The sequence below is a fragment of the Panthera tigris genome, chromosome B4 (assembly GCF_018350195.1).
Source record: "Panthera tigris isolate Pti1 chromosome B4, P.tigris_Pti1_mat1.1, whole genome shotgun sequence".
In the NCBI taxonomy this organism is placed as follows: domain Eukaryota; kingdom Metazoa; phylum Chordata; class Mammalia; order Carnivora; family Felidae; genus Panthera; species Panthera tigris.
In genome coordinates, this window is record NC_056666.1 from 18,578,524 (window position 1) to 18,604,242 (window position 25,719).

Below are 25,719 nucleotides of genomic sequence, written 5' to 3' on the forward strand. Positions count from 1 at the left end.
CACAATAATCTGACCTCACACTCTACTAAGTAATCTTGCAGTTTTGGGGGTCACTTCACAAAAGTCTTGTGAAGAATTGATAAAATAAACCATGCCTATAAAGAGTCATAGACAAGAGATTGCTTAGGGGGATGGACCATGCTGCAAATAGACCAAGTAGGTAAAAATCCTTGCAGAAATGAAGGTAGGTGCAGAAGATGTGCATAATGAGAATCGGGGCAATAATCTGATATAATCAACAGGAGATACAGGAATTGATTTTTGTTCTTCTGACACTATGACAGTAAATTGAATTGTATTCCATGCAATTGTTCTTAGTATCTGAAGAGGGGATTGCTATAGTATTTGCTGCTGTATATTGAAGGGTCTCTGAAGATAGTATGTAATTTTTCCTATCATGCTGAAATGATGTGGGGCTAATTTAATACCCCTTTATAAATTCAGTTCATAGGCTTTTCGATTGTATTTAAATATATTGGTCTGATTCGATTCTTTGGCAACCCAGTGAAAAAAAAGTTATATACTTTCATTTGTTTTTTGTTAAGAGATACTCCTATAACTTAAGTACCTGCCCACACCTCACACCCTGTAGATCACCTTCTAATTAATGTAATTGGGAAAGGTGGGGGTTCACGTAGGATTTTTATCTCACATCTCTTTCCATGTGGTCTATTCTATGTCTCATAACATCCTCAACGTTCCAGGACTAACTGGTAACCCCCTCTCATTTCACTGGATAGCTTCTTCAGGTCCAGAATGCTTGTCCTACTCCTTAATTTTACCTCTGGCAAAAGAGGACTTGTGTGTGCAGAGAAGTTCACAGTTTCAATCCACTGTAATGAACAGAATACATGATAGCCTTCACTAAGTGACAGACTCACTAGTAGCTGAGCTGGTGATAACCAGAGATCAAATCACCTGCCTACAAGTTTAACGTCTTAGACCACACCACTTTTCCCTTTCCCACAGTTCTTCTTTGTCAGAATGTAACTGTGTCTCCAGCCTGCTATGTCTTTCTGATATCCTTGAAAACATGTCCTAGAAATAAGCCCACAGATTACACTAGGATATAGCTAAAAGGAAAACATGAGCGACTCTTTAAATGTCTCTCATAGAATTCTAGACATTATTGGGGTACCTGGGTGGCTCAGTTGGGTAAGCGTCTGACTCTTGGTTTCAGCTCAGGTCATGATCTCACGGTTCATGAGTTCAAGCCCCACATGGAGCTCTGTGCTGACAGCGTGGAGCCTGCTTGGGATTCTATGTCTAGCTCTCTCTGCTCCTCCCCTGCTCGCTCACTCACTCACTCTCTCAAAGTAAATAAATAAACTTTAAAAAATTTTTTAAAGAATCGTAGACATTACCAAGATCTAGCAGTGCTGTTGAATAATTCTTTAGCATTATCTCCCATACATTCTATCACAATGTTTCTCATGACGAATATGTTGTACATTATACATATGAAACAATTGACTTCTGCATAAATGAATGAACAAAGAGAGATGATTTAGCCATGCTTCTATAAAGTGCTTACAACATAAAATCATTTTCTAGATTCAAAATCTAAGTATCTCTCACTCAAAATTTAGTAGAAATGAATATTTTCATTTCTTTTAGTGCTAATTTCATTTACAGTAAGTAGAGAAAAAGATTGCACTCTGCATCAATTAGGTTACTGAAGCCAGTATTTTAAAAGAAAAGGTTTAATGGAAATTTATATATCAACTATTTCACAAAGCAATTTTAAGTTATTGACCCTGGAGCTCTACGTTGAATGTGGGTGTCTGATTTACAGTACGTTAAAGGAGTCTTCCTTAAGCACTTTTCAGAGCACCTATCATACTAATTCTATACTAACTGTGGTTGTGTCTGTTGTATATATATTGGTGATTTAATTCTGGGAATCAATAATTGATACTTTCAAGCATCTTCACATATTTTTTTAGTGCTTTATGTGGAGACAAAGAAAATAAAGTGGTCATATATAATGTTTATCCTAAAAATTTCAAGTAATACAGTTAAGGGAAAAGAAACTTCCCCAAATCTCATCACCTAGAGGTAACCAATTGGTATATGGTAAATATCTTTTATACTTCTGTGTGTGTGTGTGTGTGTGTGTGTGTGTGTGTGTAACCAGAGAAGATAGAGAGATAGGAGAGTAGAGGTATACATTTATATTTAGATGGATGCAATTTTGTAAAATTGAGATTGCACTGTATTGTATTTCAGGAAAATAATGAATTTAACTTTGTATCTGCTGTCCTTTGGCGACATGCATGCCATCTGTAGGCCACTAGTTTCAGACTTTTGCATTAAAAGGTTCTCTTGAAATTAAAAATTTGGATAAAAAATTTAAAATTTGGGCTTATTATTTTTAGAACTATATTTCTGTCCTCTAGATTTATGTATCTATTACCTGGCATGAAATATGATTATTGACTGTTTTTGTATTTTCATGATTCATATCATCTATATTCTGACTTATAACCATAATAATGAAATTGTCTTATTTCCCTTAATGCAATTTCCATTGAGTAGGTGCTCACCATCAGTATGTTTACGAGAGCTTCTCCATTCCTGTGACCATGTTTGAGTCACCCCTTGATTGTGTAATTAGGTACTACATTTTAAGAAAGTCTCATTTATGGTATTTCCTCTCTGTATTTTTACTTATGAAAAATATGTGGATGTCAGGGTGATCTGGCTGTGACATCTGTCACCTCATTAATTGCCAGGGTTGATTCGGCTCATCTGGCTGGCGAAGCAGGTGTCCCCTTCCTCCCTTAGCACTCCATGTGAGTCCCTCCTGAAGCTGCATCGTAGGTGGAAGAGGACGACCTTCCCCGGTAGATGAGGAGTGTATTGCAGTCAAGGGTATACAAGTAGCTGTGTGCTCTGCTAGAACCTTCAAACAAGCTCTCAAGGTCCACTTGTAAGAGAATGTAGAGCAGTCAAGTTTCCAAGATTCCAGACACATCTTTAAAAAAAAAGAAAGATAGAAAGCAAGAAAACATATGTTTGTTGCCTTTATATTTATATTATAGATTTGTTGGGCAAAAACTTCTTGAGTCGTAACTTTCTTCTACTTGGTGATTGTGTAGACCTTGTTTCCACTGGATCTCATGGAGAAGTATCAGACTATCAAAGCTTTTTTTCCTCCTTATGGAGGAAGAAATCCCTTATGGATAAGTTGGTTTGTCTTTCCAAATGTCTGTGAGACTTCTTCATTTTTTGATTTTTTAAAAAAAATGTATTGAGGTATAATTGACATACAATATTATATTAGTGTCAGATGTACAACATAGTGATCCACCATATGTGTATACATTGTGCAGTGATCACCACAATGAATCTAGTTATCATCTGTTGCCATACAAAGTTAATACAGTATTATTCATGGGACTGTATCCTAATGATGAACATCACATCACAGTGACTTACCTATTTTATAACTGGAAGTTTATATTTCTGGATTCCCTTCATCCATTTTGCACCTCAACCCTCTGGCAACCACCAATCTGTTCCCTGTATCTGTGGCTCTGACTTTTTGTTTTTTTAGATTTCTCTTATAGGTGGACTACTTGACTTAATTTCACTTAGCATTAGCCCTCAAGATGCACCCATGCTGTCACAAATGGCAAGATTTCATTGTGGGTTGTTGTTGTTGTTTTGTTTTGTTTTGTTTTTACTTTTTACTGCTCTATCTGGGTGAGTTCCATTGCTTTGCTTCCAGCTTGCTGATCCATCCCTCAGCTCGCTCCAGTCTGTTGTTGAACCTCTCCATTTTTCTAGTATATCTTTCAGTTCGCTTATTATATTCTTCAGCTCTATGCTTTCTGTTTGATACTTTCTTACATTTTCTGTCTCTTTGTCGAAGTTCTCACTGTGTTCATCCATTCTTCTTCGGAGTTCAGCGAGCATCTTTATGATCATTACTTTGAATTCTTTATCTACTTGGTAAAGAATTCTTTGTATCATTAAGGTCTTTTCCCAAGGGTTTTGCCTTTTTCTTTCATTCACAACATATTTCTCTGCTCCCTCATTTTCCTTGACTCTCTGTGTTTGTTTCTCTGGATTAGAAACAGAAACTCCTAGTTTCTAGTAGTAGTGAAACAGCTACTTCTCTCAGTCTGAAGGAGTGGCCTTGTGTAGATGATGAATCTTATTGTTCAAACTTGCCCTAGATCTTGGTGGTTTCTTGATTCTTTGTGATTTTCTAACCCCCCTGATTTATTCTTGGTATGTCCCTGATTTTCAGAGTGTGCCAAGATCCATCAGTATTCCAAGGTGGAGGGATCTCATTTAGCACTTAGTTTCAGGCTGGAAACAAGAAAGCAGACCCTCTAGTAGCAGTTTTTACAGTATAAATACTTATGGTCCTGTGGGGCCATTATCATAACCCCTGCTGGCCTCCAAGCCAGGGGATCTGGAGGTGTCCTCTGGGTGACAGTTGCAAAACTTGGGGCTCCAGATGAGTATTTAAACTCTGTTCTGTTGAGCTGAGCTGTAGTGAGGCCGGAAGGGGGGTGGGTGTGCAAGTATGCTGGCGCCCTGTTTACATCCTTTGGGGGCACCTCCTCAGCTTCCAAATGTGTGCGAAACCCAAAGCCTATTTCTCAGGCTGAAGCTCTGGACTAAGTTAAATAGGCCTTTTTCACAGGACGACTGGGTTACGGTGGCCTGAGAAGAACTCAGGAACTATCCTTCTGATTCTTACCTTCCCTGGGGAGCCAGGCAGTTAAAGGCGGGGGGGGGGGGGGTCCTTGTGTGGATTGCATACACCCACTAGCTTTAGCTAGGCAGCTAGAGGGTGTAGGGTCTTCATAAAGACAGCAGGGAAAATGTCTTGACTGCACACACCTGTGGGCTTGAGGAATGCAACAGGAGAGTTCTCTGTCCGTGTGTGTACGCGCGCGCGCGTGCGTGTGTGCGTGCGCGCGCACGTCTGCCAGCTTTAGGGCGGGAGTGGCAGAATGCCGTGACCACTCAGGCTCGCCAACCCTAGCCAGGGAGCGGGGTGGGGGGTAAAGTACTGCAACTGCCCACGCTCTCAGACTTTGGTTAGGGAGCTGGAGAATGCTACGACCACTCGCCCTCCCCTGCCCCAACCGTGGAACAAAGGGGCCCTGCCACCAGCTGCACTCTCCGGCCTCAGCAAGATAGTACCACCACCACTCACCCCCGCCTGCCTTGGCAAGCGGTCAGGAGGCTGCCAAGTTTGAGCTCACCTACCTGTGCTAGCCGGGTAAGTGGAGATGGCATCCCCCAGTGCCTCCATCTCCAGGGAGAGAGAGTTTCACCTGTCCACCTACTACAGCAGCTGCCTTGGCTTAGTCAGTCATTCCGCCTATTACAGCAGGTGTATGTATGTATGAAGTTATATTTTTGCAGCAGATGCTTTTAGATTAGCAAATGAATTTCACATATAGTCCAGGTGCTTTCCAAATTGCTTTTATTTATTTTTTTTTCCCTAGTCAGTCTGGAGGCAAGTGAGACTTAACTCAAACCTTTTAAAAAGGGAATCTCAGTTTCCTATAGCACTTTGGGCCCCTTGGACATCAGCACTCTTGGTTCTCAAGCCAGATATTTTAGGGGCTCATTTCTCTGGTGCCGATCCCAGGGGTGTCTGGGCGCCTAATGTGGGTCACCAACTCCTTGCTCCTCCAGGACAGGCGCCCAGCAGGTGAGACCTTTCCCTGTTGTGTGTCCTCACACCCGGGGTGGGATTTTGGTGAGACCACGTCTCTGTTCCTCCAGCCCATCCCAATGTGGTATTTTATCCTTTATTGCAGAAAAGCAGCTCACCTAGTTTGCAGATCTTTTTCAGAGGGAAATGATTCATATGTTGTAGATTGGTGTGTCCCTGAGGAGGTGAGTACGGGATCTCCCTACACCGCCATTTGTGCAAGTCCCTGCTGCCCCTCACCAGGAAATTTCTTAATATTCAAAATTCTATTGTATCTTTTCTTGGGACATGATATATAGATTCTAGTCTTCGTTACCTCGGAATAATTGTTCTCCTAATACATGAAAAAAAAAACAAAACTTTTCGGGCGCCTGGGTGGCTCAGTCAGTTTAGCGTCCTACTCTGCCTCAGGTCATGATCTCACGGTTGGTGAGTTCAAGCCCTGTGTCAGGCTCTCTGCTGTCAACACAGAGTCCACTTCAGATCCTCTGTACCAAAAATACATAAACATGAAAATAAATAAATAAAATACATTTCTGTGTCTTTACATGTATGTGTGTGTGTGTGTATATACATGTAATGTATGTATATATCATATATATGATCTTTTTCTATAGTTTATATGATGTATCCTAGATACTTATTTTCTTCGTCCTTTCCATTTCATTTGTGTGCACGTCTCAAGACTGTTTTCTATGCCCTAAATAGGAATTTTGTCATGCGTATTCCGTTCTTATTGCAGCTAATAAATTCATCTCCATAATTATTTCCCTGAGTGCTATCAGCTCACTGTTTTTCTTATTTTATTATTGTACCATATTCTTTTAGCTTCTTGTATGAACATTAATTTTTTAGATCCTAGAGAACTATATTTTAACTCTGGTTTTAAGGAATGTAATATACACAAATAATATTTTAAAATACTACTTTTAAACCTTTATAAGCATTATGTGGTCCTTGAGAACTCATGTTATGTGACAAGGTAATATATTTGCTATATATTAACACTTGGTAAGAACCATTCACATTATATTCCTTTATTCATTATGAAACAGTCTTTGGGAGGCAACCAATTGATTTGACGCTAAATACCTAAGAACTTTGATTATATATTTCAAGTGACTAGCACAGTGATGTTCATACAATCTATTCCTTTTTTTTTAAGTTCTCAGTGGAATAAATTTAGAATTCCAATGCTGTTACTGCATAAGACAGGGTGAGGCACCCATAAAAATTATCCATCATAAAACCAATGTAACATCAATAATAGAAGAGAAGACAACATTTGGGTTAGAATTGTGTAAGCTGATGGATGCAGAATGGTTAGGTACAGACATGATGATTTTTCCCTCTGTATTTTTGGTGTTTGTCCTTTGTTTACGGCTGCACATTTGCAGGCATATTTGAGAAACATGGATTTATAGGATTTATAGCTACCTACTGTGCCATCCACTTTCAGTAACAGTTGGTTTCCTAAATGAATTGGCAAGTAGGCATATCACAGTAGTGTTTTGTTTTATTTTCTATGGTGTTAGTGTAGTTTGCTTTCGAGCAGAAAAGGGAAATCTTTGTGCCTGAAGTGGCTTTTGACAACTCTTTAAGTACCATTACTCCTATAAAGGACAAGATGTGGTTTGAATAATTTAGTAGTGCTAAAATGTCACATTTTTAGAACATCTATTCTATGGCTTTCCTTGAAAAATCGAGCCAAACACCTCTCCCTGGAATTTATAAACTCGTGCCTCTAAATTCCTAGGTAAACCATAAATTGTCTTCCTCTTTGAATGAAAGTTGCCATGACAACTTGGCAAGCATGGGCTATAGAAGTCTAACATCAAACTCTAGTCTTTAGTTTTTCAGTACTTTCAAAGATGTGATATTATCTTGAGAAGCTCTGGTTTAAGTAAAAATGAACATTATTTTCAGTTAGACATATCAGTGATTGTAATTAGACAAAAATCATGTATATTTTTGCAGATAATCCATTATTTAAGTATAATATCCTTTACCTTATAAGACTATTTCTTGATTAACTATAGAGATTTAGGGGTTAAGGGAAATACCAAAATCATTTTAGATATGTTGATTGCAACAATTATATTGAGCTCAAAACCGAAAGTATGTAATTTTAAAGAGAATATCTATTTGGTATTTATATGGTAATATGGTAATTTGGCTGCATGATAGACTCTATTACATCATTCACCTAAAGATCACATCTCTGTGTTGCTAAACTCTTTAATAATACAAAAAATAGGGAGAAAAATTGAAAGTTTTATTTGAACTTATTGTTTTTTTCAAAACGCCCCTTATATGTGATTCATGGAAAAATTAAATGAATCATTATCATTTGTAATTCAGACTTGATGATTTCCGGCAGTTTAGGTACAAGTTTCCATTCCTACTGTATAATTAGCTAGAATACCAGAATTGAATACATGTTTGTTATCAAGATCTATAAATCTGTAGATGAGACTGCCTTATTCAATGTTGCGTAAGTCTCTTGAAAGTTACCAAAACATGTTTGTCAGTTAGGATTCTTTTGGTTGACAATAATCCAACTCAAGGTGGTTTTTTTTGATGTTTGTTTATTTAATTGTTTGTTTATTTTAAATTCAAGTTAGTTAACATACAGTGTTGTTTTAGCTTCAGTAGAACCCAGTAATTCATCTCTTACATATGACACCCAGTGAGCAATCTAGCAAGTGCCCTCCTTAATGCCCTTTACCCATTTAACCCATCCCCCCACCAGTTCTCTTCCAGCAACCCTAAGTTTGTTCTCTGTATTTAAGAGTCTTTGGTTTCCCTCCCTCTCTGTTTTTATCTTATTTTTCCTTCCCTTCCACTATGTTCATCTGTTGTGTTTCTCATATTCCACATATGAGTGAAATCATATGATACCTGTCTTTCTCTGACTTATTTCACTTAGCATAATACCCTGCAGTTCCATCCATGTTGTTGCAAATGGCAAGATTTCATTCTTTTTCATCACTGAGTGGTATTCTATTATGTCTATATACCACATCTTCTTTATCCATTCATCAGTTGATAGACATTTGGGCTCTATCCATAATTTGGCTGTTGTTGATAGCACTGCTATAAACATTGGGGTGCATGTGTCCCTTTGATTCAGCATTTCTGTGTCCTTTGGATAAATTCCTAGTAGTGCAGTTGCTGGGTCTTAGGGTGGTTTTATTTAATATTTTGAGGAGCCTCCATATTGTTACCCAGAGTGGCTACACCAGTTTGCATTCCCACCAACAGTGCAAAAGGGTTCCCCTTTCTCCACATCCTCGCCAATATCTGTTGTCTCCTGAGTTGTTCGTTTTCGCCATTCTGACAGGTGTAATGTATCTCATCGTGGTTTTGATTTGCATTTCCCTAATGATAAGTGATGTCGAGCATCTTTTCATGTGTCTGTTAGCCATCTGGATGTTAGCCTTAAACAGACACTTTTTCTTTAGAAAAAGTGTCTATTTAAGGGGATTTGACAATTAAAAAATTTAATGGTTCAGCTAAGTGTACAAGCCCAGAATGCGCTAGATGCACTTGATCTGGCTTCTTTTCTTTCCTTTCCTTCTCTCTTCTCTTCTCTTCTCTTCTCATCCCTTCTCTTTTCTTTTCTTTTTTCTTTTTTTTTATTTTTTTCAGAGATAATGGCTCTGTTTCTATCCATGTTTGCTTTGCCTTCAGGCAGGGTTTCTTCATGGTAGCAAATGGTGGCACAGTAGTCACAGGTCTCATACCTACATATCTCAGCAATCACAATAAGGGCAGTTATCTCCTCTTTACCTGAATTCCTACATGTCTCATGAATTGGTTCCTTTTAGGTTGTGTGCTTCCGGTGCCCCCCAGCTACTGTGGTCAGTAACAATGACATGGGCAGAATGGCTTGTGCCCAATGTCATGGAGGGTACCCGCCACAAAGCTTCTGGTAGTGAAGCACCAGACAGTAGGAAGGAGTTCTACATGTGACGAAGACACAACCAAATGCTCGTTACCTCCTAGAACCCAGGCAGTCGGTGTCATAATGTTCTGGAAAGGAGTGCTAGAAAACCACTAGGATATGAAATCTCTCTTGGGCTGCATGAAATCTTATTCATGCTTCTTTCTTTGTATCTCCTTTTTTTCCTCCTTTCTCTAAAGAACTTTTTTTTATCTTTCATCAGGGTTGTACCCATAATTTGTATCTGATACCCAGAGTTCAATTGGAGGTTGGACGTTTACCTAGTATTTTTTCTTTTATCTTACTGTTAACATTTCATCACTGTTATCAAGATTTATATCTAAGGTCATATTTTTTCTTTTGGTCATGGGACAAAATCTATTTAGAATGCTTCATAGGAAATTCCTTTCCTTTATGTAGTCAGTTTTATATATTTCTAGCCTGATGACTTGAAAGGTACATGGAATTGTTTTCACTAGATTTCAAGAATAATCGTATTTTATTCAATTAGCACTTCAGTAACAAATGCATTAAACAAAATTCACATTCTAAACTTTATGATTCAAATCACATACACTGTATTTGGCAAACATTATTCTTACATTCCTACATACATTCTTACAAACATTATCCTTACATTCGTACAAACATTCATCAGACATGAATGTTTTTAAATTTATTTTACCTAGCAGACTCCTCAAATCGATAAGCACAATTATATTTTATGTTTAGAAAAAATTAACTGCAGTCCAAGTTAGTCGAGAATCATATGATTTTTCTGGGTTTTCCTCAGTAAAATTGCCTTTTAAAACATGTAAATCTCTTCATTCAGTGAGAGCACAAAAATTAAAGGCTTTGTGACAGGCACCATTGTGATAATCAATAGTGAGAATTCAAATAAAAGTAGAATTTAATAACCCAAATTATAGGGGAAAAATGTATTATTTCCATTTCTGGGATCATTAACTGAAAGCAGGTCTTCATATAAAGACCTCGTTTTAAAGAAGAGAAGTTTGGGTTTGTTGTCACTCAATAGTAATTATAGTTCAGGTTTTCAGTAAATAGCTCCAAAAGTGACATTTTGTTTGGGCAGCAATTAGATCCCTACAATTACTGTGGTAAAAAGACTATTGTAAACAGAGTGTATATTTTTCTCTGTGTTTTATTTATTTAACAATTTCCTCTAAAGAGGTTTATTTTATTTATTTTTAAATCTAATTCACTTCCTTTAGAGGTTATTTAACTCCTCTGGCTATTTTGAAGAATAGTAATATTTCTAGTTGCATAATATCATTTTTGTTTGATTTTTAAAGAATTTTAGGGACAGTATCTCTAGGGTTTTGTGTTTTTTTTTTTTTCTCCTTTTGAGAGCTTTTTTTTTTTTTCTTTTTAATGGAATTCTGTGTATAACGCTGGCAATTATATACATTGGGTATATAGTGACTTAAATGCTTTTTTTTTCCCAGCCTGATTGAGATAGAATTTATATAGAACATTGTATACGTTTAAAGTGTACATCCTGTTGGGGCTCCTGGGTGGCTCAGTCGGTTAAGCGGCCGACTTCGGCTCAGGTCATGATCTCACGGTCCGTGAGTTCGAGCCCCGCGTCAGGCTCTGTGCTGACAGCTCAGAGCCTGGAGCCTGTTTCAGATTCTGTGTCTCCCTCTCTCTGACCCTCTCCCATTCATGCTCTGTCTCTGTCTCAAAAAAAAATAAATAAACGTTAAAAAAATTTTTTTTAAATAAATAAAGTGTACATCCTGTTGATTTGGTGTACTATATACTGCAAAATGATTACTCCATAGCATTAGCTAACACCTCCCTCACATCACATAATTACCATTTATTTTTCGTGGTGAGAGATCTATTCTCTTAGCTACCTGAAAGTATATAATACAGTATTGTTAACTACAGTCACCATGCTGTGGATTACATCCCCAGAACGTATTTGTCTTATAACTGGAAATTTGTACTCTTTAGCCAACACCCCCCACCCCACAGCCCCTGGTACCACCATTGTCCTCTGTTTTTCTATGAGTTCAGCTAGTTTACTGTATTGTATTGTATTGTATTTTTATTTTATATCTGTCTATTTATTTAGAGAGCACAAAAACCTGTTTGAGTCCAGGGGAAGGTTGGTGGGAAGGGCGAGGGGGGCAGAAGAAGAAGGAGAGAGAGAATCTTAAGCAGGCCCCATGCCCAGTTTAGAGCCCCATGCGGGTCTGGATCTCACAACTGTGAGATCATGACCTAAGCTGAAATCAAGAGTCAGTCACTTAACTGACTAAGCCACTCAGGCACCCCGAGTTCACCTCTTTAAGATTCTGCATATATGTGAGAACAGACAGTATTTGTCTTTCTCTGTCGCGTTTCTTTCACTTGGCGTAATGCCTTCAAGTTTCTTCCATGCTATCTCTGTTCTTGATGTGCATTATTCTTTTATTACAGGAGGACACAGATCACAATTACTATATATCTCGGATATATGGTCCCTCCGATTCAGCCAGCCGGAATTTGTGGGTGAACATAGACCAGATGGAGAAAGACAAAGTGAAGATCCATGGAATTTTGTCCAATACTCACCGGCAAGCTGCGGTAAGTGCTTTGACATTTTGAGTTTCCTTTTCTCTGCTATGAAAAAATTTTTGCTTTAATTGGCATATAAATGTTGTTTGTTATGATCACTTTCTACTATTTAGTTCTGCAATTGCAATTTAGATTCATAATTGAATATAAGGTATTATAGAAAGTGAAGAAGAATTATTTTGAGAAGCCACTATCAATTTAACTATTAATTAATTAAATTAACCATTAATTTCTCTAGTAAGATAATGAATTGAATATTCAAAGTTGAGATTGCTCTTGGATGATTTTGTTTTCTTTTAATCTATGAATTTAGAGAGCATTTAAAAAATTTTTAATGTTTATTTTTGAGAGTGAGACAGAGACAGAGCATGAGTGTGGGAGGGGTAGAGAAAGAGGGAGACACAGAATCCGGACCAGACTCCAGGCTCCAAGCTGTCAGCACAGAGCCTGACACGGGGCTGGAACCCACGAACCATGAGATTATGACCTGAGCCGAAGTCGGCCGCTAAACCGACTCAGTCACCCAGGCCTCCCGAGAACATTTTTTAAAAAGTCACATGAATTTGGCATCTGCCATTTTGCATGGTTTATTACTTTCTTGGTCTGAAAAAGATTTCACCAGAAACATTTATGATTCAGATAACCAAATTAGGTATCTCAGTGAAAAAGTTTGATATAAAGGGCAAAAAAAATAAATCTGGAAGTCTCCGAACATGTTTCAGCCTGAGTTTATCCTTTACCAGCGTTGGCTCCTTAAACAAGTAATATAACTTGTAACGAGGTGTAGTTTCTGTATAGTGGGGATGACAGGATATCAATTCAGGCCTCACTTACCTTCCTTGGTCAGTGGTATCCTATTGTACCTGTCAGGCTGAATGCTTACATGGATTAGCTTTTCAATCTTCATAATAACCCTATGATTTAAATATGCTTGCCATCCAGGTATTGTGGATGAGAGAACTGAGTAAGGGGAAAAATCAAATAAGCTGCCTAGAGGCCTCCAGCTACCACTAAGTGATGAAACTCAGCTGTTAGCCGAGGCAGCCAAGCCCACACTCACAATGTGTCTGTAAAGTATATCCCACTTGGTTCCAGCAGTTTTTGATAGTCATTTTTCTCATAAATACCTGATTTAACATTTAGTGAAAAGTTATTTAGTTTTGCTATCACAGATAATACCAGTGATCTTACCATCAGTGAACTCATGTATTTTTCAGTTTGATATGACAAACGGAAAACACAACTTTAACCTTTCAAATGTTATGACCATTACTGACTTAACAATAGAACTAACAGACGGGGCACTTGGGTGGCTCAGTCGTTTAAGCGTCCGACTTCAGCTCAGGTCATGATCTCACCGTCCGTGAGTTCGAGCCCCACATCGGGCTCTGTGCTGACAGCTCGGAGTCTGGAGCTTGCTTCAGATTTGGTGTCCCTCTCTCCTTCTGCTCCTCCTCTGCTCGTGCTCTCTCTCTCTCTCTCTCTCCTCTCAAAAATAAATAAACATTAAAGAAGACAATTTCAAAAAGAAAGAGAGAGAACTGATGGAGCCAATGACTTTAGAGATATAAAGTGGCACTGATTTGATGGTTATATCAAAATTTGGGGCCAAAATCCTTCATTGTATATGTGTAGACTTTCCTATTTTAAGAGAACAACTGCTAACAGCTAAAATGGAATTAATTATAACTCACCATGAGATTATTCACTGAATTGTCCGCGTAGAACGCATGTGGTCTGAGGCTGAGAGGCAAGCAAAGTCCCTATCTCCGCTGATGATGAATTCCATCATCCCTTTTCTTTTCCATATTCAGGCAACCCCAGACAAAATGACAGATTCAGAAATGATTCCCTGTTGGGTTTAGAACAAGATTTTCAAAGAGAAAATGAGAAAGTTTTAGATTAGGACAATGTCTATCAGAAATGTCTTGCATTTGACAATCTGCTCACAATATTGCAGTACCTAATACGCTTTGTAAAAGTTCAAATGTGGGGTGCATCCAATTGAAGTTTCCATAAATTGGCCCAGTTCTGCTGTCAGCCACAACGGATGAAATCTCTAGGCAGACAAAGAAGGTCATCGGTTAAAGTGTTAGCGGATTTCTGCTTACTCACTTTCCTTTGCTGTGCTCTCCCGAAAGTGCGGCCGCTCATGTGTCTTGTCTTGCCTTGAAGAATATTTTTTCTCGTTGGAGTAGGGTTCTCTTGGTTACCGTGTGACCTCAATTCTCTGATTAGTCTCAAGATAAATCATGATGCTGTAATGGTCCATTTTTCTTCCTGTTAGTGTGGGGGTGACACTCGGCTTTCGACACCAAGCACAAAATCGTGAGCTTCAGCTTGGAAACTTATCTGGTATTCCACGCTCAGATTTTTAAATATGTATCACTGGTAGAAACATTTATTATTTCAGCTCTGTCATTGTCACAGTCTGTTTGTTTTGGTTTTTAACAGGAACTTTAGGGGCGCCTGGGTGGCTTCATTGGTTAAGCATCTGACTTCAGCTCAGGTCATGATCTCACGGCTTGTGCGTTCAAGCCCCATGTCAGGCTCTGTGTTGACAGCTCAGAGCCTGGAGCCTACTTCAGATTCTGTGCCTCCCTCCCTCTCTCCCTCTCCCTCTCTCTCTCGCAAAAATAAACATTAAAAAATTAAAAAGAAAACAACAAGAATTTTAGCTATCACCAAACATTTCTTAGAGTTAGAAATCGGTCCTGTACCCATTTTCCTGTCATTATCAACAGAACACACACACACACACACACACACACACACACCCCTAGGTCCACACTTCCCTTTACAACAATAGAATTAATAATATATCTTAGTCTCCTTTTTCTTTCCTGGAAAAATTTGCCACATAGAGTCCTTCATTTAAGTAAGTCTTATGTCTAGGAACTTATAAATTTAGTTAATAGGTTACTTTTAAAAATATTTTTCTACATACGTTCTTGCTTTCTTAAGTGTGATGGTTAAGTATTAGTCTGAGATTTCCAAATTTTAAAGAGTGACTCGTGTTTAAAACTTTCCTCAGTTGGCCTCCCCACCTTTCCAATCTTGCCTGATTTGCTCCATTTCTGTTATGCCTTCCTGGGGGTAGAATCAGGTTTGGGGGGATGATGACAGAATTGTAATGCTAAGGTAGTATTATCACCAGGGGGCTCAATACTGTCCATAAACATTCTCCCTCCTACCCCCACACCACCCAGGCACCAAAGTACAGCTACTCTCTCCCTTGATGTTACTGAGAGGCTTTAGCAGAAGGGGAAATGGCAAATGGGAAAGAACACATTCACTTTATTAATCAGGCTCGTTGATGTCATAATCTTCATGATCCTTGATGCAAAGCTCTCTGGTAATTTAGTTGGAAACAGGACTTAAATTTAAGCCCTAAGGGAAGAGGGAGATTCTCAAATCTTATCACCAAATAATGTAGTTTTCATGCCCAAGAGCATGCATTCTGTCAACAAATCAGACAAAAAAGAGAAAAGATATATGTGGCTAGGGGCATACTAAGGGCATTTGGCTAACTAACCCAGCTCTAGATAAGCAGGAGTTGAGTGAGAAAGCTAGAAGATTCGGTTTTCCTAGAGATGCACCTTCCCTCCTCCTTCCAGCTGCCTCAGAACTGTGCAGAGAAAGATAAAAAGCAGTGTCTGACTTGGAAGCATGATTTTTTAAAGAAATATTTTCCCTCCACCACCATCATTTATAAATGCAGTCTAAACAGCATGTTGGAATCTTACATTAATATTCTAGTAAGAGGAAGAGAGTAGAATTGGAGTAGGAGTTTTCCCTTTTCTCCTATCCACAAAAATATCTTATAATTTCAGGGCAGAGGAAAACTTAGAAATCATTTACCTCACATGTCGAAACACACTGATTTCTTTTCCCTTCTCATATATGGGTCATGTGGAAGCCATACACATTAGTATTTATATTATGTATGTATGCTACAATTTGATTATAGTCTCCCCGTTATCCTTTTAGGTTTAAATAACATTTCTTAAATCATTATTGCAAAAAAAGCAGATGTTAAAACCTAGTTTTAACTTTGACAGATTAAAGGAAAGAGCATGTTTTCTTAGACAAAGGAAAGTGAAAAATTTGTATAAGTCCCTACCATATGGCATGCAATGAGCCAGACGCTTTATATTCAAATACTGGTACTTATTTGGATATTTTTGTCCTTTCTTCAAAGTCACACAGTTGTCAGACTGCAGATCTAGAAGCTTCTGACTATAAACCTAGGAACAAGTCTGGATTTATTTCTTCTCCTCTGTGTGGACCTTCAAACTCCACAGTTTTGATATTTTCTTCTATATTTCTATATCCATATTACTTAATATATTGCTTGGGCACAAAGTTTGATTCAATAGCCAGTCAAATTAAAACTATTTTGCTTTCTGAAACCACAGTTTATGAAATTCTGATTCACAGCTTCTAGAGAAGTACCACTGTCCTGGTGGAAGGAAACCAGGGTTAGAAGTCATGAAACCTTGGCTCCAAAACTCATTTTCTTGGTTTTTGGCCTCTCTGTGCCTCAATTTTATAACCTGGAAGAAAGGGGGAAAAATGCCTGCCTTGACTATCCTCTAGTGCTGTTTTGAGACTAAAAATGAAATGGATATGAAAGGACATTGAAAATATCAAATAAAAATGAGATTGTAAGGCAGTGCTATTTGAGAGTCTTTATTCTTTATAACAAAAAATAACCCCCAAATAAGTTAATTCCCAAGCGATCTCTAAGAGTCTCCGATAGACAGATATGTATCTATATATTTATATCTATATTGTAACCCCTCCCCTCTTTTTTTTTTTTGGCCAAGAAGACACCAGTGTGCTTTTGGCCAGACATAAACACACTCTTAGCTTAAAAAAAAACAATCTATATGTTGGTAGGAAGATTGATACTTTATATAAGAAACCCCAGCAACATGAAATGAAATTCTGTTCCCTCTCTATCATAATGCAGGTAAGGTTTTTTGTGAGATTTGTATGTTTTTTGATGTGGTCTTTTTTTTTTTTTTTTTTTTTTTTAATTTTAAAAATCGGGCTGTTCTTGGTGGAGATCCTCAGACTATGTGAATATACACAGAAACCTTCATTTAAAAACTTAAGTCTTCTGGGGTTTGTTTGTTCGTTTTTTCCAAGAAAATAACATCATTTCAGCTAACACCTCCATAGGTCTCCTGTTGGCATAATGCTGATGTTGGCGGGCTGAATGTGAATGTCCGTGGTGACAGCTTGGTTTCTGGCCTCTCTGTGCCTCGTTTTCTCATTCTGCACAATTTCTTTTTTTTCCTGTGCATCAGAAAACCTGTTGATAAGTGCTGATTTTTCTAAATGATTAACTCAAAAGTCTACTTAATTTGCTATCTAGATCAGGCTACTCTCTAGACTACACATTTTTGCCTCAGGTCTGTTCACACCTTAACTAACAGTTAAGTTGTTTTTATTTATTTTTACTTTGGCTGCTTGAATACACTTGCCGCTCTAGCGTTTGAATTGCTCCGTTTCAGCCAAGACATTTACAGTTTATCAACTTGGCCTTACTTGCCTTTGTTCTTAGGATTTTCCTCTAGTTTAATAACAGACTAGGATGAGTTTTGTCTGCATGAGTCTTTCTAACTAAATTTTTAGGTTTAATTAGTTGATTTTACTATTATTATTATTTACTTAAGTCACTTATCTTTGAGACTAATTCTCTCTGTCCTGAAGAAAGTATTAGTCGAGGGCCCTTACGGAAAATAAGGGCATGGTGAAGTGCCCGGGTGGCCCAGACAGTTAAGTGTCAGACTCTTGATTTTGGCTCAGGTCATGATCTCATGGTTCATGGGATCGAGCCTGGTGTCTCCCTCTGTCCTGACAGCACAGATCCTGCTTGGGATTCTCTCTCCCCCTCTCTCTCTGCCTTTCCCCTGCTTGTGTGCACGCATGCACGTGCTCTTTCTCTCTCTCTCTCTCTCTCAAAATAAACATGTTTTTAAAAACAGAAAATGAAGACCTCTCTCTGTTCCATTCCACAAAACTAACATGAGATTAGAGTAAATGAGTTCTGTTCCTCTGTATCCCAGGGAAATGAGCTGGTCCGCCTGCCTTAAAGCCAGTAAATAAATACATGTAAAGATCTATTCCTTCTCCAGCTGATGGTTGTAATGGTACAGATTAAGCATTCCTCACCTAATGTGCTGAGTTTAGTAAACTCCTTTTACTTATATCATCATCTAAACAGATGTATAGTAGTGATTATTTAAGATACCCTTGAGACCCTTCCTGAATCTAGGAACCACCTCAGACATAGAAGCGATGTTGGAGAGTTTTAAGATAGTTTTATGAAGCCCACAGTGATCAGTTTTCATGTGTATAACAAGACTTCGTTTTCCAAATCAAGAACATTTTTTTTTAATCACACGTGATTTTATTCTATTTCAGTTCAATTTCATCTTATTTCTCCATATTGTGTCTTTAGTGGATGGGCACCATTATTTCTATAAAATTAGAGTCATAGGGGGTAACCTTAATTTCATCATCTGTTACCAATGATGGCTGTAAAATAATTCTAGATAAAGGAATCTCTGCCCAGCTTTCAAAGTCACAAGTGAGGTAAACACTTGAGGCTTCTGTGAAATCTTAGAAGATTTCATTCACATTAACCTTTTACAATCATAAAGCTATAAAAATGGGATCCCACAGCCATATCTCAGATGGAATAAATAATTTCATTTACTCTTGTTTTCTAGATTCTCTTCTCCAACCTATTTTTGATCATCTTTTCTGAGATCTCTCTGTGAGTCCATGAAGACTTAATAACAGTTAATTTTAGAAAAATGACCACAAAACAAAGTCTCACCCTGAAGTTATAAAATGATAAAGCTTTCACATGACTCTTTTGCAGGGAAATATTTTGTAACACTGAAAACTTAGCAAAATGTAAATGGAATGGAATGCTCTTTAAGACAGAACACAACTAAAAGCAAAGAGACTTAATTCTTGTGAAAAATCTTAAAGTACAGAAGATAAAAGATAAAAGACATTTTGGGATTGGGATTGCTTGGACAAGCTAGTATGTTAGTATCTTTTAAAAATATTGGTTATACCAATTTTTGTTACCTTTCTTTTTGTCTATTTCTTCTTACCAAAATATAGCCTATTGCTTACTAGGGAAAATAGTCAAAATCTCACATGGTTTGTTCATAAATTATCATCCTGTTAGAACTGCTGCTGTGCCTGGGTTTCCAGCCTCAGAAAGCTGGTGTCTCTTTCTTTAGTGGAGGTTGTCTGTTAAAATGCCAGTGGGACTAGAAGCGAACCATCTGTAGCCACTCTCAATTGGTGATGAATCTCCAGGAATTTCTTATTATGAAGCAGCTGCCTGAGAAAATGTCAAGTAAGCTTCACTGCTGATAAATGGGGCAAGAGTTAGCCACCGGAATCCTGATACCCTGCAGAGTAGGCTGTAGAGATTGGTAGGTTTTCCTATGGGAGCAACTCTTAGGAGCTGCGTTGGGAGGGCATACATTTTTACACAGCTTTTGAAAAATCCAGAAGTTGCCAAATGTGACCAATTATTAAAAATTGGTGAGTCTGCATAAACAGTATGGAGGGTTTTTTGCATTATTTTTGTAACCTCAATTTGAAGTTATTTCCAAATAAAAACTTAAAAAAGAGAAATTAACCAAGAAAGATGAAACGTTAAAATTGAACTTGGCCTAAATTTCAATTTCACCCCGTCATCAAGTTTTGAATTACTCTCCTGATGAACTTGGCCTTCACTGAATTCCAGATCTGAACATATCAGTCAAAAGGCAGCTCGATACCGTGTTTAGATATGCAGACTTAGAAACAGGCTACCTGGATTTGAGTCCCCCACCTTTGCGAACTACAACCTGGGTGACTTTGAGTGTGTTATTTGCTCTGCCATCTCTTTTCTCATCTGTAAAACGGGAAGGATAATTGTACCTACCTTCTCAGGTTGTCGTTAGTATTACACAATTTAACATTTGTGCAATGCTTAACTCCGTGGCGTCCATTCCATTAATATTAACAGTCACCATGCAAACATTTAACTTTTTTAGTTATTTTCCACTGACGGGGAAGAAGGGAAGACAGTGTTTTTCCTTCCCTGCCCCGTTGGAAGATCACCAGTCAAGGACTTAACAGGGCAAGAGTGTCCTTGCCCTCAGGCGTACTGTGGCCACAAATCATTGCTTGGGTCCTGGCTAGTAGGTACCTCTGGGCTTCAACTCCTGAAATGGAAATTTCCAGGCCAAGTAACTGTTACCAGGTGAAGTGAGACGATGTTATCCAGAATGAAGTCTGTATACCCTTTTAACACATTTCACACTTGCCAAACTTTCCTTACAGCAATGGTCTTAGTGTTTCAAAGACCATGATGTGACATCGAGACTTGCTGTTCAAAGTGGGGTCCCTGGGGCAGTATCAGAAGCCCTGGGAGCTTGTTAGAAATGCAGAATTTCCACCCCTTTACCCCCAGACCTACAGAATCAGAATCTCTATTTTCTTTTTTAATTTGAGAGAGAGAGCGAGAGAGAGAGAGCATGGGAGCGCACACACTTAAAAGCAGAGTGGGACGGGGCAGAGAGAGAGAGGGAGAGAGGGGATCTTATGCAGAGTCCAAGCTCAGCATGGACACGACATGGGGCTGCATCTCACAACCCTGAGACCATGACCTGAGCCGAAATCAAGAGTTGGACGCTCATCTGACTGAGCCACCCAGGCGCCCCCAGAATCTGTATTTTAACGAGAACCCTCGGTGATTATCATGTACACTTCAGCGTGAGAAGCCTGGCAGAATCCACTGCCTTGCTTGTAGAATAGCGTGAAAAATCCAGAAGTGGCTTCTGGTTCTCACCCTCCACCCACCTACCCTCCAAAGGCTTCTTTATAAAACCCTGTTATTTTTTTTCTCTGTGCCCTTCAACAGTGTTCCTCCACACCCGGCCGGAATGGTAAATATTCCCACAAACTAATTTGAATAATTCTCAAAATGTGCAAATACAGGCAAGCAACTGTAAGCCACGTGTTTGCTGGAAACCATGAAATGTGAGAGGTCAAAAGGTATGGTGATAGTTCACTTAACCCCAGTTCATCTGAACGAGTATCAGGTAACTGCACAATGATTGCATTTTGTTTCCTAGCATGTGAACGGTCCCGTGCAGCGCATCATTCAATGTGCAGGGTTAATTTTAAATTCTTGGTCCTGTTACCAAAAAAGTACTGAAGCAGTTAGAATTTCCAACTCAGAAAATCAATTCAATTGATGGGCTTTATTCCTAAAAGGAATAGCCCAGCTCTTGTCCGTATATTTACGTATTGATTAGCCCCTTCTCGTGAACATTGTGATCTTTTAATTAGGCTTCCAGTGTTTTTAGTCACTGGATTAACGACCCGTGTCCCATCCACTCCTCCAAGGGTGTGAGAGTTGGTTAAAATTCCATTTTTATTAAAAAAAAAAAATTCTCCGTGAAAAAAAACATTGTGAGTTATACTGCCCACGGCAGCTACTTTATTTCTGAAATACACTCAGCTCACTTATGGTTTTGAAGCCAGATTTTCCTTTAGGGGATATCAAAGAAGTTTGTATTGCTGCTGCGTCCATGTATATCCCTCTCCGTTGCCCGTTTCTTCCTTTCATGTTTGCTTTTTGTGGAAGCCTGTCCTTTTACATGTTTCTGTTTCTATAGCTACATACGTGCATACATATAGGGTCCTGTTTATACCACTCTCCTGTCCTTTAGTTTATATTACTTCTTATATTATTGTGTAAGGAGATCGATTTCAGTTAAATAGGTGAATAAACCAGTTAACAGCCAATTACCATTGAGAACTGTAAAAAAGAAAGCAAAGGTTCTGTAAGTTAAGAAAACTGGCCCCTGGATCCCTCCTTGGAGGGTAAGAAATGGATGCACCTAAACCCCAAATGTGCAAAAAAACAAAAACAAAAAAAAACAGTGGAGTCCAGGCTGTGCCCATCTGGTGAGAGGGCACCTGCATGGCTCCATCAGGCTTCAGTGGCTTGTGGCTCAGCGTGGCTCTGCCCAGCACTGCTCTGTTGTCCGGGCCCAGCACTTTCATCTGAGAAGACTGTACCTTCTTCAGATTTTCTCTTTTTTTTTTTATGGCTTTGGCCTCATGCATCTGGGAGCCTTCTGACTATGTCTTATTATGACTACATTTTAAAGGAAATTATTGTCTACTAAGAACAAAAACATGAATGACTGACAGTATTAAGGGTCCCAGAGAGAAAACACAGTTATGGAAAGTCTGATAACAGGTAGGAAAAGAAGCACCTGCTATAAAAGAAGGGAGATAGTGTGATATAGTGGTCAAAACTCAAGAGATGTGGAGTCAAACATTTGTGGATTGAAATTCTGGCTCTGTTATTTCTAGTAGTTTCAACTTATTACTTGGTTTTGTTTGTTTGTTTTTGTAAAGTTTCTTTTTAATTTCAGGCTTATTTAATGGGGGGTGCCTGGGTGGCTCAGTCGGTTAAGCTTCTGGCTTTGACTCAGGTCATGATCTTGCGGTCTACGGGTTTGACCCCCACACTGGGCTCTGTGCTGACAGCTGGAGCTGAGCCAGCTCTGAGCCTGGAACCTGCTTTGGATTCTCTCTCTCCCTCTCTCTGTTCCTCACCCACTCATGCGCGCTCTCTCTCTCTCTCTCAAAAATAAATAAATATAAAAAAAAACTTTCAAGAAATGTTGAAAGAGTTCCCATATAGCTTTCCTCAGTGTTAACACCTTATGTGCTTGTGGTACAATTGTTGATAACAAGAAATCAACACGGGTACTGTACTCTTAACCAGTGTAAGGCCTCGTTCATATTGGTTAATTGTCCCAAACCATCCATTTTTCTTATTCAGAATCCGGTCTATGACCTACATCGCATGCATTTGTCCAGTCTCCTAGCCTCCTTCAATCTATGACATTTCCTCAGTCTTTGTCATTCATGAACTTGATACTTTTAAAGGGTATTGGATAGTTATTTCATACAATGTCTCTGATTTGGTGTTTGTCTGCTATGTCTTCCGTGTTTTAACACAGGTCTCTGTTTTCAGACCAAATTACTTTTTGTGGCATTACAGAAATGGCATTCTGTCCTTACTTGTGCATCATATCAGAAAGTACATGATGTCACTATGCCTGGCTTCTGGTGATGTTAACTATGATCACCTGCTTCAGGGGATGCCTTCTAGAATCTTCTCCTTCACTATAAAGATACTGTGTTTCCTTTTATGATTATCAAATATCTTCCTTCAAGACACTTCCTGACTATGCAAGTTTCCTGTTTCTTATCTTACTTTTGCCTTCTAATGTTACCATGCATACTTGCTAAATATAGGCAAAAATACTTAGCAGAACATCTAATATATTAAATGCTAACTGCATTTTCCTACCAACAGTAAATATAGTAGTTATGATTATTTCAATATAACAGAAATGAGGGCATCATAACATTGCTCAGAAACATATTATTGAATTGTAGTATAATTCTATTAGTAAAGCAATTTGCCTTCATTGATGTTAAACACAACACATATTACATCACTTCCAACTATTAGGAATCAAATAGGGAGCCATTTTTCTTTAGGAAACTAGTTTTAAGGAACTCTTGCTATGCTAGACACCTTCATGTGCATAAGGTAATATTCACTATCATTGACTAAATGCTTATGAAGATCCACATGTTATTTGGTCATTCAATCCGTGTAATAGTTTAAAGAAATGTCTCTTTTTTAAAAAAAGAATTTTTTAATGTTTTTTTTTATTTTGAGAGAGAGGGAGAGAGAGAGAGTGCATGCACACATGCATGTGCAGGGGAGAGGCAGAGAAAGAGGGAGAGAGAGAATCCCAAGAAGGCTCTGTGCTATCAGTGCAGAGGTCCACATGGGCCTTGATCTCATGAACCCTGAGATCATGACCTGATCCAAAATCAAGAGTCAGACGCTTAACTGACGGAGCCACCCAGGCACCCCGAAAGAAATGTCTTGACTACAGATGAGCAAACTATGGCTTACATTGGTGACATGATTTATGAAATCACACAGCTACTAAGTTCCAAAGCTGGGACATCATTTCAAGTCTCTGACTCCAAAACCATGCTAGATCATTAAAACTTAGGAAAGAACCATTGAAAATTTAAAAATAAAGCTTCATCTAGTTCCATTAAAGGAAGATTCTAAAATGTGTATCAGGTGGTTGATAAAGAACTAAGACTGCAGTAATCTCTTCTAAATATTTATAAGTGAGTGAGTTTTATGTTTACCTTATCCAGGTTCAAGAAAGTTACTCAATTGTTTTGTGCGTTCTCGAAGAACATATCACATCTCAATTAAGAAATTAAGTTTATTTATAATTACTATAAAAAAGTTATCCTAATAAGAATGATTATTCAATCATTTTATTTATGAGAGATATAAATCTTATTGGAAATGAAATCGTGTATTCAGGTATTCTAGAAGAAAGTCAGTATCACTAGAAATATCCATGTAAATTAAGCAAAATACTTTTTCTTCAATTTTTCAGTTACTCTCGAAGTTAACACTTAGCATAAATAAACACACTGAAAATATGTCTTAAGATTTATTTCATGTACTTTTGGAAATATTTTTAGAAAAAGTAATGCAGATCTCATTTTTCCAATAATAATGATAATATCCCATGAATTTGAGAGACCCAAGGTAGAAATATGTGCCCCTCAAACATAATATTGTTTAAATGATTAAAAATAGAATGTTAAGGGGCACCTTGGTGGCCAACTCTTGATATCAGCTCAGGTCGTGATCTCACAGCCTTGAGATTGAGCCCCACAATGGGCTCCATTTTAGCATGGAGCCTGCTTGGGATTCACTCTCACTCCCTCTGCCTCTCCCCCACCCACATGCTCGTTTTCTCTCTCTCAAAATAAATAAATAAACATTTAAAAAATAGAATGTTGAAATATGTGGATAGAAATTAATGATCAATTAATGAATTCATTCTTGCATAAATGAATAGTCCCTAAATTCTTTGGACCATTTCCTATCATGAACTCATGAAATTAGCAATTACTTAAAGTTTAGTTACTACTAATTTTCTTGCCACAAGCTTTTCATCAGGATTATGTCTTAAACAAATGACATAAAGACTTGGGGGAACCGGAAAAATGTAGCTTTATTACCGTACATAAGAAGCTGTCTTCAAACAAAAAGTTTTTATTAACAACATTTTAAAAAGTAGCTTTTAGAATTATAAGTGTGCCCACTCCATATTCTTAATTTGTATTAGGTTTCTGTCTTCAAGGTCTTACCGGCATTGACAAATTAATTTATCATTGTAATACCACTGAGAAGTAGGCAAGCAAGTTAAACTGGAATAGTGTTTACTTAGGATTACAATTCCTCTGTTATTTAAAAAGAGTTAGCAGAGATCACAATAATTAGTCTGAAAACAGATAGCAATAGGCATAAGAACAATATGTAAAAGAGGCAACAAGA

At 38.1% G+C, this 25,719-nt stretch overlaps 1 protein-coding gene across 4 annotated transcripts in view; it reads left to right on the forward strand.

Moving 5' to 3' along the window:
- PLXDC2 (plexin domain containing 2) overlaps positions 1-25,719 on the forward strand; it is a 446,499-nt gene that overhangs the window by 216,744 nt on the left and 204,036 nt on the right. For all 4 annotated transcript variants that reach the window (XR_006219664.1, XM_015537188.2, XM_042991189.1 and 1 more), the window contains exon 3: positions 12,081-12,227. Coding sequence is in view for 3 of the 4 variants with exons in the window: in XM_015537188.2 (XP_015392674.1) it covers positions 12,081-12,227 (147 nt within the window). In the remaining variant the exon portion in view is untranslated. The remainder of the gene's footprint in view (positions 1-12,080; positions 12,228-25,719) is intronic.